The 12,884-nt window shown below is 36.7% G+C and overlaps 3 protein-coding genes across 3 annotated transcripts; 2 read left to right on the top strand and 1 right to left on the bottom strand.

Moving 5' to 3' along the window:
- Window positions 1–641: 641 nt before the first annotated feature.
- LOC108556492 lies at window positions 642–2,998 on the top strand. Its single transcript, XM_017912627.1, has 9 exons — window positions 642–888; window positions 945–1,066; window positions 1,121–1,244; window positions 1,296–1,441; window positions 1,493–1,574; window positions 1,706–1,873; window positions 1,924–2,064; window positions 2,506–2,666; window positions 2,892–2,998. Exons 1-9 carry the CDS (start codon window positions 730–732, stop codon window positions 2,938–2,940), a joined length of 1,152 nt encoding a protein of 383 aa, XP_017768116.1. The 5' UTR covers window positions 642–729; the 3' UTR covers window positions 2,941–2,998.
- A 226-nt stretch (window positions 2,999–3,224) lies between these two features.
- On the top strand, window positions 3,225–7,583 carry LOC108556491 (heat shock 70 kDa protein cognate 2-like). The gene is made up of 3 exons (XM_017912626.1): window positions 3,225–3,550; window positions 5,472–6,953; window positions 7,011–7,583. The coding sequence occupies exons 1-3, from the start codon at window positions 3,377–3,379 to the stop codon at window positions 7,227–7,229; spliced, it is 1,875 nt and encodes a 624-aa protein (XP_017768115.1). The 5' UTR covers window positions 3,225–3,376; the 3' UTR covers window positions 7,230–7,583.
- Window positions 7,584–8,635: 1,052 nt separating this feature from the next.
- Window positions 8,636–10,502, bottom strand: LOC108556490 (phosphopantothenate--cysteine ligase). The gene is made up of 5 exons (XM_017912625.1): window positions 9,940–10,502; window positions 9,602–9,830; window positions 9,329–9,543; window positions 9,090–9,272; window positions 8,636–9,031 (listed from the first exon to the last, which is right to left on the bottom strand). The coding sequence occupies exons 1-5, from the start codon at window positions 10,066–10,068 to the stop codon at window positions 8,843–8,845; spliced, it is 945 nt and encodes a 314-aa protein (XP_017768114.1). The 5' UTR covers window positions 10,069–10,502; the 3' UTR covers window positions 8,636–8,842.
- Between the last annotated feature and the right edge of the window lie 2,382 nt (window positions 10,503–12,884).

The raw sequence follows: 12,884 nt of genomic DNA, 5'->3' as shown, positions 1-12,884 counted from the left end.
CAGGGAGGTGTGCCTCACAGTTTGGAAAACGCTGGATTAGATAATCAGAATTCTATGATGATAATAATAGATTATGTGGTTGCATACATCTTAAAATTTAAATAATGCTATTATCATATGTGAATCTGGTAGTCTATAGTAATGTACTTATTTTCAAATGTATTGTATGATTTGTTTTGTTATTTTCGTTTATAGAAAGATGGTGAATTACCTGAATTGGTCAAATCGATGGGTTTCTCGTCCTGGTAACTCTGGGATGAATCAAACTGCAATCACGTGGAACGTCAATGTTTGAAAGTATTCACGTTACTCTAGTAATAAGCGAGTTATTATGTAAATGCACTCACGTTTTCCTGCTGATGTTTATTTCGGTCGGTTTCCATTGATCCACACTGTATTTCAATCGAATTATAGCGAATTTTCTCCTCGCACAGCGACAGGATTTTTGATGCACAAACAACAACACGTCACAGCACTTTTTTTCGCGAACTTTTGTTTTTGTTTAATCCAAGCCAACTTTCAAACAGTCGCTCGAAATCAACAGACAACAACGTTTCACCTCATTCTTGATATCCATTCATTAAAACTCTATGCTAATATCGGTATTATTTTTTCGAGTCCAATTAAGTCGATTAGCATACAATAACGTTGCCCTTTGGTATTGGAGATAACGTAACAAATAACGGTTCAAATGCGTTTTTTACGTTAGTCGTTCGGTCGCATTTTACAATGACAGTCATCAGTAAAGAGTTCTTTTACAAGCAAGTTTCAGATGGAATCGATTGCAGTATTTTGCATCCGTGGATGGACGAATGCGTGCCAGCAAATGCTTACTTAATGGTTCAGGCAGCTATAGGATGCACGAAATTCTTCTTTCCTCTCTATTTGGTAATGTAATACTTAATTGAAAACAACAGCAAACTCATATTAGTTTTCTGATCAAGGCTCAAGTGATTTTAAATAGACATAACATCAATTGGAGGAGACTCGTGAAAAGTTACATCCGAACTCTAATTTACAGCGTCAGTTTCGTTGGATTCTTCATGATCTCCAATTGCATCCAATGGTATTATATTTTTTTTAATCCAAAAGATATCAACTTTCAATGAATATATTTTAGCTGGTATTTTGGTAGATTACATTACTACAGCCTCGCATTAGCTTCAGGATTCTTCGCCGGTCTACCTATATTCATTGAATCCCCCGTTAACATAAACTTAAACACCCTATACTTCTTCAATATGGTAAATACTCATCTTACATCATCCACTCTGTTTATTACTTAAATTGTATAGTTCTTAGAAGCAGTGGTGATGAATCTGGAGAGTATTGGGAAAATAACGAGGACGAAAACAAAAGACACTTTAGCATTTATGACCTGCTCCTCGATTCTGATGTACCTCTTCGATACGCAAAGCTGCAAACCGTACAACAATTTATGGTAAACCCATTTGTCATTTCTGACACTTCGCAATAACGTAACAAATTTCAGGTTTTATCAGCAGAAGAACAGTACGGAACGGAACCGGGACAATTGCGCGCATAAAGATAATTGTCACATGCACATTCTCAAGGTTTTCTTATGAAATATTAATTTTTTTTTAAACTTACACAATAGATAAATATACAATATTTTCGATTTATTGTTGAAAATAATATTGTGGTAAAAAGTAATAGTCATTTCTAATAATACATTTATGTGCAGGGTATTATTCAATATTTCGGAGTGGGATTCGGTTTGGAAGTAATTAAATTCGCGTTGACGAAATTTCAAGCGTTAATGAAGGATCCGAAACTGCTCATAACAATGTTGCTCAATAAAAATAACCTGTTCTTTGGACTGGTGACAGGTGGATACGTAGGAATCTTCCGGGTTCGTTGATCAAATGACAAGTATTGAAGTTCCTTAATGTCATTTTGTAGCTTGTTAACTGTCTATTGACTAAAATGGATAAAAGGGAGAGAGGTTACCACAAAGCATTGGCTGGTTTCGTCTCTGGGATAACTTATTGCATCAAACCCAATCTTCAGTTTGGAATCACTGCGTTCGCTACAATCGTACAGGTCAGTATAGAATACCTGTCAAATTTGACATAACCATTTTATTGGACACATTAGCTAAACTGTCAATTTATCCATGGCAACAGCACGTTTGACATACAAAAAAAAAATAATTTTAGACAAAAAAAATACCGAATCTGACGTAAACGTAAACATAAGCTTCGTAAAACAATAATATTTACTGTTACATATATTTAGCTTGCCTTAACTTTGAAATCATTTACTAAGTTTAAAAATATCACCGACTTATTTTTGCGCATGTTTTATAACAGTTTTTTTTTACTTTTCATATACAATTTGTTTGGTTTACGATTATTCCATGCAGTTCTAATTTTAATTCTGGTCGATTATCGACCGTCGGAAAGTTTTCAAGAGCTTCTGCTGCAACAAAATCCATATATGCATGCACGTTGTGATTATTGCAAATTATTGATATCATTTCAGTTATTGATTCAACGTGCTGAAAGGAAAATTCCGATCCCGTCGGAATCCGTGGGTGTCCTGTTCGCCGTTCTGAATGCTCTCCTCTTCCACAATCGCTTCATGTACGCTGACACGTGTCCCAAATACATCACGAATATGACCAAAGTGTGCACAAACGGACTGTAAGATATTCCTTCTTCTTTTTTTTTTTCAATTATTTTTAGTATACTGATCCATTTACCTATACGATAGTTGGAATGTCAAATGAAGAGTATTTTTGGTCACTGATCCACTTACTTGTAACGTTTATCATGTCATGATGATGACAGTTGTAATTTACTCAGTTGTTTACTCGTTTGTCATATGATTTTTGGGATGTTGATAATTGATAGTAACTTTTGTTTCAGCGATACGAAGACTGTTGAATTTCTTTTAGATCATATGTTTGCTGTGTAAAAAGTGACGTATGAAGATTAAAGTGTTTATGTAACTGTAGGAAGTGCATGTAAACATTTGGTTTTGGACATGATACAAAAATGTTAGTGTTAGTTTTTTTTTTTGATTAGATTGGGGTATCGAATTCTGGGGTAAATATTAATAAATTTTCTGTAGTGTTCCATTTTATGGGTGTACCTAGGATGTGATTCATCGTGGTGGTGATGATGTCCGAATGTAGAAGTGGAGCGTGTGCTTTGCGCGCGTTCGAAGCGTCGGGGAGGAGAGTTCGGTCGGCTTCGATTCAAATCTTGGCTTCAGTTGCGGCGCGATATTTACACCTTGCACATACCAGCGAGGCCCGAGAAAGAACATTATTCTTCCTCTATACTTGAGAAGAAGTTCTTGTCCGTTAAGAGTGACCTGAGGTAGAAGAGGACTACACGAAACAGTAGCTATGGCGAAGACACCGGCTATCGGCATTGACCTAGGCACGACGTACTCCTGCGTCGGAGTGTGGCAGCACGGAAAGGTCGAGATCATCGCCAACGATCAAGGAAACAGGACAACCCCCAGCTATGTCGCATTCAACGATACGGAGAGGCTCATCGGAGACGCCGCCAAGAGTCAAGTAAAAATACTTTGCTTATTTTTAGCGCTTGCATTTCCATCGGGAAAAAGTGAAAATCGAATACGCTCCGTAATTAGTTACCTGAAACGCATGAAATCACGTTTGATATATACGGCGCCGCAGCGAGCCACAAGTTTCACGAAAATTCGCAGTTATTTTCGGAACGCTGCAAAGCTTCAAATTCTAACGATCTGGAAAATTCTATAGCGCAAAAACATGCAACATTCTAATTTTCAGTTCGTGATTTTTATCAAATCAAATTCTATATTTAGATAGAACGAAATTTAACTTGACATTAAAATCAAATGCATTTTGTTATATAACAACGATACACGAATTACTAAAAGACAAGAAAATTACGTCCTTCGAATTATTGATAATTGACTTACTTACGTAAGTCACGACAAAGATATGTATTTAGTAATAGTAGAATGATTAGTAATGGAAAATCCAAGACAAATTGTTTCAAACACAATGCAATTATTCACACAACAAATAATTATGATGGAAAACTAGGAACAAAAACAAATGATATAATTACTCAAAATCAAATACGAATTTAGAAGTAATTGTTGTTAACGCATTGACGTTAATAATGTCAAAATGGCAGTTGTAAATTATGACAACAATGAAATTTGTCCCATATTTTCACGTTTTCAAGGTTATTTTTTAAGTGTATGTTTTAGTTTTAAGAAGAAAACATTTCAACATATTTCCAATAATTGCAGCTGTTATTATGTAATTGATGACAATTAACAAACAACGAAATTCAAAGCGCACTAAATTAAAATCCAATATTTCTACTCTATAAATACATTAAATTATTTAATCAATTGCGTAACTAAGGGAACTGCATGGTAACATTTTACGGTAAATGAATAGAATTACCATTTCCGTTTTCATGTTTTAAACATCTATTTTACATAACAAACGTTTAAATTTTCAATAAAGTATTGTTTCCAAAAAAACAGAAACCCTTAAAATAAGTATAAAAGTATCATCATGGAAGTCGCAATTAGAAGATATTCTTCGAAATTTTGAATATGAAAGAATATTTTCTGGAAAGAAATTGTTTGCTGTTTCTCTTGTTATTGATATGATGAAATATGATATTTTATAAACAAAGCTATGAAATGTAAGGAATAATAAAGATACATTTACTCGAATTACTAAATAATTACATAAAACTTGTTGAAAAATTGATACATATAATTGAAATATCATTACTTTGTTTAATTAAAATGTTAACGAATGTTTATAGCATTCATACCATATGTTGATTAATTATATTTAATTAAATTCCTTAAAACAACTTTAATTAATGTCAGCAAGATAATTAAGGTAATTTCAATGATGCAACTCTCTTTAAAATATATTTTTTTGCAGAAGTTTCAACCAAAGCGATTTAAGGAGATGCATCAATTGTGCTCCAGTTTTCCAACTGTTTGCAAAACGTTTATCATTAACGATTCTTTAATGAATTTGTACTAATTTCGATGAATCGGTCGCATTACGTGCGTCTATTTATAGTATTTTCGATGCACAAAAGGAGATTTTGATGCCGTAAGCAGTGAGATTCATTGACTCCATTGTCCAAGTACGGCAAGCAAAAATGCGCCTCCATATTTGGTCAAAACACGTTCCTTTTATTTATTTATTTTTGTCGCTCCGCGATTCTTCATCTGATTATTATTATTACGCATTTACCGAGAGGAAAAGTAAATCGGTCAAGAACTTTTGCTGCAGTCCGCGAAGAATGATTTTTTTTCTAGAAGTAAACCATCTGAATGGATTTTTATCGAAAACTATTTATTCGCGCTGGCCGAACGCCAAAAACCGAAAGGATCGGCTCTAATTTTAGATCGTGCTATTTCCTTCAACTTTTTTTGTGTAAATATTATTTATGTTTATTTGATTTCAGGTTGCCATGAATCCTAAGAACACGGTCTTCGATGCTAAGCGTCTGATCGGTCGCAAGTTCGACGATCCGAAGATCCAGGAGGACATGAAGCATTGGTCTTTCACCGTCGTCAGCGACGGTGGTAAACCGAAGATTCAGGTGGAGTATAAGGGCGAGCTGAAGAAGTTCGCGCCGGAGGAGATCAGTTCGATGGTGCTCGGAAAGATGAGGGAAATCGCTGAAACTTATCTGGGAGGAAATGTTAAGGACGCTGTGATCACTGTTCCGGCGTACTTCAACGACTCCCAAAGGCAGGCCACCAAAGATGCTGGAGCCATTGCCGGACTCAACGTCTTGAGGATCATCAACGAACCAACCGCTGCAGCTTTGGCTTACGGTTTGGATAAGAACTTGAAAGGCGAGAAGAACGTTTTGATCTTCGATTTGGGCGGTGGAACTTTCGATGTCTCGATTTTAACAATCGATGAAGGATCTCTTTTTGAAGTCAAGTCAACTGCTGGTGATACTCACTTGGGAGGAGAAGATTTCGATAATCGTTTGGTGAATCATTTCGTTGAAGAGTTCAAGAGGAAGTTTAAGAAGGATTTGAGCGGAAACTCGAGGGCTTTGCGTAGGTTGAGAACCGCCTGCGAAAGGGCTAAGAGGACTTTGAGTTCCAGCACTGAAGCGAGCTTGGAGATTGATGCTTTGCACGAAGGTGTCGACTTTTACTCGAAAGTCACCAGGGCAAGATTCGAGGAGCTCTGCATGGATCTGTTCAGGTCCACTCTGGCGCCGGTCGAGCGATCTTTGGCTGACGCTAAGTTGGATAAAGGTGCTATTCACGATGTAGTCTTGGTCGGTGGTTCCATCAGGATCCCGAAGATCCAAAAGATGCTTCAAGATTTCTTCTGCGGCAAAACCTTGAATCTGTCCATCAACCCAGATGAGGCTGTCGCCTACGGCGCTGCCGTCCAAGGAGCCATTTTGATCGGAGATACAAGCTCCAAAATCCAAGACGTTCTCTTGGTGGATGTTGCTCCTCTTTCTTTGGGTATCGAAACCGCTGGAGGAGTTATGACCAAAATCGTTGAGAGGAACTCGAGGATTCCTTGCAAGCAGCAACAAACGTTCACAACTTACTCCGATAATCAATCTGCGGTTACCATCCAAGTCTTCGAAGGCGAAAGGGCGATGACTAAAGACAACAACCTCTTGGGAACCTTCAACTTGTGCGGAATTCCGCCAGCACCGAGAGGAGTCCCGAAAATCGAAGTTACTTTCGATCTGGACGCTAACGGCATCCTTAACGTTTCCGCCAAGGATTCGAGCACCGGTAAATCCGAGAAAATCACCATCACCAACGACAAAGGTCGTCTCTCCAAAGACGACATCGATAGGATGTTGTCGGAAGCAGAAAAGTACAAAGCGGCGGATGATCAACAACGCGAAAAGATCCTCGCCAGAAATCAATTGGAGGGATACATTTTCAGCGCTAAACAGGTAGAGTAATTAAAGAAACACAATCTCCAATCTTCTAATTAATAACATTTTCATTAGGCCGTCGAGGATGCTCCAGCCGATAAGGTCACAGCAGATGACAAGAAGCTCGTGCAGGACAAATGCTCCGCCGTTCTCAGCTGGCTGGATGCGAATCAGTTGGCGGAGAAGGACGAGTTCGAGGATAAATTGAAGGAGTTGCAGAAGGAGTGTCAGCCGGTCATGATGAAACTGCACCAGGCCGGAGCCGCCGGTCCCAAAGTTGAAGAGGTCGATTAATCTTGCACCTTTATTACTTACCACTCGACCCACGCAATTCAGAGAGCGTGGGTGCGACCAACTTCACGATCTAAATACAAATTACAGTCGCACGTAACAACACTTTACATTTTCTCTGTCCACACGATGAATACAATCTATTTATACTTTATATTTATATATATTTTATATTGCACCAATTCACCCATCTATGTTAACCGTTCCTTAGCATGAGACAAGTTTCAAGCAAATTCTACTTGCTTTTCTTTATTTCATGAAAAACGGTCAATCTCTACTCACTAATGACAAATGAAATCTTGTCCATGCAAATTACAGCTGTATATTAGGAGGAATAAAATTAGCCTACTTGGATAATTCCATCTATCATTCAATTTGTCCCTAATCAATTAGTAATTTTTTCATTCAACATTTTTTTTATCTCTTTGCATATTTGTAAATAATGTACATTGAAATTCTATCAAAAATAATCCAAATAACTCACAGATTGAAAATCACTGCTTTAGAGATCTATAGCAACAATTGCAATGTTAATAATGACAAACTGTCACAGATAATTAGATATATTTTTTGGGGGGAGTAAATGAGAATATAACAAGAGATTCTTCTTATTTCATGTTTATTCCACCTTCACATCAAATACAATATATTTATATTCATTTAACATTACAACAACGAAGTTTATCCTTGGTTCCAGAAGCGTCCCGAAAACTAACATTCAATAACTAAAAAAAATAGACCAGTTACGTAACGCGTAAAATCAAATCAGACAACGATCAACGAATTTCGCACACCTACAGCAACGACGTCCTAAACACCGAATGTAATAGCTCCTATAGATAATAACAAATACCAGAAATGCATTGTTACGTGATCATTCCAGAACTAATCAGAATGTGTATTAATGTGTGTTTGTGTTTGGTGGGTGTGGCTGGGCGTGGTGTGTAAGTATTGTTCTCCATGTTGGAGGTTGGGCCAAGCGTTGAGTTCGAACCAAGTTGGCAGTTAAACATTCAATGACATTAACAATAACAAAATAAAGTTTTACATAACATAAGGGAATTTGTATACATATATATATAAAGAAAACAAATTATACAACAGAATAAATCAACAACGCAACGAACAAAACGCGAATGATATGTATTATAAATACTACTACAGGTAGATAAAATGCTACAATAATACCCTGATAATGAGGTTTCTCGAAGTTCTTTTAGAAGGGGGTTTCGTCCAAAAAGTGGGTGATGGGGGGAAAGGGGGTCACGGGCTCAAGAGGAGTCGACTGGCACAAAAGTGCTCTACATATATAGTAAATATTTAAAAAAAAAAGATGAAATCAAAATAAATTATTTTTAAAAAAAGTTATATAAAACAGTATGTATATATATATAGATATTTCTCTTTTCACTTACTCTTTTTGTTTCTCTCTTTTATAAATATATATTATTTACATTCTTCTTGTATCTTTTTTTTGTTATCTTCATTTAGGTTGCGCCCTTCACTCAGGGACAGTCGAAATATATATTATTATTATTCTTTTGGAGCACATCTAGACAATTACGTTTTTTTTTTTTTTTGGTAAAGAAACATTTATCACGTACGATCGTTTAATCCTATTTGGCGGAGCGGAACTGGCCTAAAATGAAGTTGGTGTGGCTGTGCACGACGTTGGAGATGATTGGTTCTTCGATTTCTATACCGCCCAGCATCTGCTCTCGCGTTAAACTCACATCGTAATTGCTCTCCGGAGTCACGAATATCACCTTCTGTCTTCTGGTTTGCAATATGTTTCCTATCACCAACTGCAAATGAACAACAGTCACTTAATAAAATTAATTTGTTGATGTTGCTTTGCATCACCTTGTGTTTATACTTGTTCAGCGAATCTCTGGCTTTGGATAGCAGAATGTTCTCGTCTGTTTCTAGCTTGAAGGAGACCACAAAGGCATGGGGCACCCACAGGCTGACAACTGGGGACAGCAGTTTAGGAACTAATTGCAGAGAGATATTTGGCACAGCAGCTGACTGAATCTTGTGAGTAGGCTGTGGAATCAAACTATTGCATTACTACTTCTTTGTATGTATATGAGTTCTTTTACCATTTCATATGAGGGTACGTAGAAGTCTGACACTGCAGCTGCCAAGTACAGGAGGGCCTTGGCACCCAAAGGAGCCAAACACTCGCAGGCTGCCCTTAGCAACCAGAAGTAGTCCGAGACAGTTGTGAATGTCACATAGAGGATCCTGCCTCCGTCTTGTGCTGCCTTATAGTTCAGCAGGATTGGGGCCAGCACATCCACACTATCCGGTTTTACTGCACCAACACAAAAATACATCAATTGATATTCATGGCATTTGATGGCTATATATACCAGTTATTGTTACATTCCGACTATTTTCTTGCAGGTCAAGCATATCCATGAGTTTCTGTCCATTGAAGTGCCTGGTGAAGGGCTCCAAGGATTTGAGCCTGTGCATGAAGATGACATTGTAGCCCTGCTCCAGGAAGTACTCTGAGGAGGCGGCGCCCCTCATACCGGCGCTGAAGTTGTCCACGAAACGCACGGTGTTGTGTTCCAGAGGTACCGTGGTCCCACCTGACTGGATCAACCCACAATAAAATTAAATTAAAAACATCGAATAATCAAGTAGGCCAAAACAAACGAAATCTAACCTAACAATATTCTGTATGTGTATTGTTTCCTCTCACCGTAACTAGGACGATCCTCTCGCCGGGTTTGTTGTGGCGCTCGCAGAACTCCTTCAGTAAGGATCTGTTGTCCTCGAAGTCCGTGGGAGGTAGATGGGTAGCGTAAAATTCTTCCCAATTCGATGCCATCTCGTTATCCTTGCTGTTGCTGCTGCTGCGTTCTCGTCCTGTCCTGGCCGCTACAACCGATCAAACTCCAATGAACTTTGACAATCGGCGAGCGCACGTTACGAAACACATATTACACGTTTTCGCGATTCCCTCCCTCATCCTAGAACCGAATTAAAAAGCAATTAAGGTCATCGATAATTGCGAAATCTAGTGAAATAACTATGACTGTTTCCACGTATCACCTGTTTTATTGATAATACTAAACTTATTTTGAACAATACATTCATAACTTATATTAGGAATTTCAGATATTAATAACACAACAACCAAATAGATTGTAAATCTAATACTAATGCTTTACATATGTTTATAATAATTAAGAACAATTATACTAAATTGAGTTAAACAATTAGTTAATAGTAGATGTTTATACATAGTTTATTCCAATTTATTCCAAAATAATGTAAAAGTTATCATTTCATCAACCCATATAAATCGGTGGCAAGCCCGACAACCGAAATCCCGACGTTTGAAATCCCGGTTGGCTCAAAATACGGACGATCGAAATCCCGACAGTGTCTTTTATTATTATAAATTTCTACAATAACATTTTTATGGTAATCGGAATTTTGATTGTCGGGATTATGGTAGTCGGTATTTTGATTGTCGGGATTTCAAGCGTTGGGACTTTAATACAGTCGGGATTTCAATAGGCTTGCGATATAGACCCCATATAACTCTATATATGTAATTGCAATAGTTTCAATCATTACACATTTAGTTTGCTTAAATTAATTACATTACTAATGATGTTTAATTTATATTCTAAGTGATGTTAAAACTTCTATTTTCGTATAAGTCTACGAATCATATTATGTATTTGTTCAGTACACAAAAAAGGGTGAAAAGACTTATGGTTTAGAATATATAATAATTAAATTAAGTTAAATGAATATTAATTATATAAATGTAATATAATAATAATAAATTTTTATTGTTTTCTAATATTGATATATAGGCCACCCAATGTACACACTCTAATTAGATGAAAAACAACTTCTGATATGTCCATTAACGACCAAACCTCCCTCTATTTAATTAACAAAAATAGTTAATTAATGAATTGATTAATTAATCATTGATTTTCTATTGAATATAATGATTCTAAACTGTCTCAAAAAAAAAGTTTTAAATTTGAATCAGTTGGCATCACTTCAAATGCGCCGGCGTGGGTACACTCATTCTTCTTCTGTTCATCAAGACGCTTGCGTTCTCTTCGCTCTTTGAGAGCATTTGAGAGTTTAAAAATGTTGTTAAACTATTCAAATCCTGCTCCTTTCAAAATCCATCATTCCAATAAGAATTTCCTCATTAACAGTAAGTAATTTAACCAGTTTTAATTTAACCATTTACTTCATTTCAAAGTAAAGCGTCATAATTGTTATAAATATATCATTGTTGGTTAACACTTGTAATTCGGCTAATTATTAAAACCAAAAATTAATTATTTATAAATTAAGACGTGAACAAAATGGCGACGCTAAGCGTTTTCCCTCTATTTTATTTTCTGCTTTCAACAGTGTTTTTTTTTGTTGCATATGATGATAAATAATAGCGTTTTAACGCAAAAGAAACTACAACGAAGTTGGCTGCGCTTGGTGTCAGCAACTGATCGCAGTAGTTCGCGCGCGTCTCACGCTGAAGACAAGTCACATCAATTGTTTATGCGGGAAATTTGGCGAAAATTCATGGATTTTCATCAGTTATCGGTGAAAAACATAGTCAGAGAAAGCTGCAGATCTATAGAAACTAGGATCAATGCCGAAAAGCCGTGAGTAATTTAATAAATACCATTTTTTAATTTAATCATTTATTTCATTTCAAAGTAAAGCGTTATAATTGTTATAAATGCATAATTGCGTATTAACACTTATAATTCGCCTTAAAACCAAAAATTAATTATTTATAAATTAGGACATGAAGAAAATGGCGTCGCTAAGCGTTTTCCCTCTATTTTATTTTCTGCTTTCAACAATGCTTTTTTTGTTGCATATAAAGATAAACAACGGCGTTTTTAACGCAAAAAAACTATAACGAAGTTGGCTCCGCTTGGTGTCATCACCTGATCGTAGTAGTTCGCGCGCGTCTCAGGCTGAAAACAAGTCACACCAATTGTTAGTGTGTGCGAAAATTCGTGGATTTTCATCAGTTATCGTTGAAAAACATGGTCAGGGAAAGCTACAGATCTATAGAAACTAAGGTCAATGCCGGAAAACTGTGAGTAATTTAATAACTACGTTATTAAAAATTGAACAAGTTGTGTTTTTTTTTGCAGCAGCAGCATTGGTACTTATATATCTAATTGTTATATATGGATGCAAGGTATTATATACCAGGCCATTCTATGCGTTAATCACACGTGTGGTTTTAAACACATAGCCTCTGGAATGGCAAGACCGCCTGTGCTAAAACCTTCTCGAGGTGCATCCGTTAAGGTGGTTACTCGTATCCGAAATATGCGAGCAACCACCAACAGATCACAGCGGATCTAGGGGGCTCGCGTTTTTCCCGAAATTTCATTCATTTGTATCGAGACAGGTGTCGTTAAGAAAAGTCTTGGCCATTAGCCGATTCTTAGTCTTATATTCTGATTTATAGTGTTTGTGCGTTATTTTGAAAACAAGTTTATGGCTTCTGCTCTTGTTCTTCAACCGGTATAATTTGCTATAAGTTAATCAATATTAGAATCACCGGAGTGTTAAATTTTCGGGAGTTTTGTGCGTATTTTTGATAAATTATCGTGAATGTTCGCGATGCCAACCAACAACGAGGGC

Source organism: Nicrophorus vespilloides, unplaced genomic scaffold, assembly GCF_001412225.1.
Source record: "Nicrophorus vespilloides isolate i.1.1-1 unplaced genomic scaffold, Nicve_v1.0, whole genome shotgun sequence".
NCBI classification, from domain to species: Eukaryota; Metazoa; Arthropoda; class Insecta; order Coleoptera; family Silphidae; genus Nicrophorus; species Nicrophorus vespilloides.
This window is presented reverse-complemented; position numbering and strand designations above follow the sequence as displayed.

Coding starts and splice junctions, on each gene's coding strand:
- LOC108556492 (XM_017912627.1), top strand. CDS start 730: ATGACAGTCATCAGTAAAGAGTTCTTTTACAAGCAAGTTTCAGATGGA. Junction 889..944: donor TCTTCTTTCCTCTCTATTTG/GTAATGTAATAC, acceptor TTTCTGATCAAG/GCTCAAGTGATTTTAAATAG. Junction 2,065..2,505: donor CGTTCGCTACAATCGTACAG/GTCAGTATAGAA, acceptor ATATCATTTCAG/TTATTGATTCAACGTGCTGA.
- LOC108556490 (XM_017912625.1), bottom strand. CDS start 10,068: ATGGCATCGAATTGGGAAGAATTTTACGCTACCCATCTACCTCCCACG. Junction 9,831..9,939: donor AGAGGATCGTCCTAGTTACG/GTGAGAGGAAAC, acceptor GGGTTGATCCAG/TCAGGTGGGACCACGGTACC. Junction 9,032..9,089: donor TGAACAAGTATAAACACAAG/GTGATGCAAAGC, acceptor GTTCATTTGCAG/TTGGTGATAGGAAACATATT.
- LOC108556491 (XM_017912626.1), top strand. CDS start 3,377: ATGGCGAAGACACCGGCTATCGGCATTGACCTAGGCACGACGTACTCC. Junction 3,551..5,471: donor GAGACGCCGCCAAGAGTCAA/GTAAAAATACTT, acceptor ATTTGATTTCAG/GTTGCCATGAATCCTAAGAA. Junction 6,954..7,010: donor ACATTTTCAGCGCTAAACAG/GTAGAGTAATTA, acceptor CATTTTCATTAG/GCCGTCGAGGATGCTCCAGC.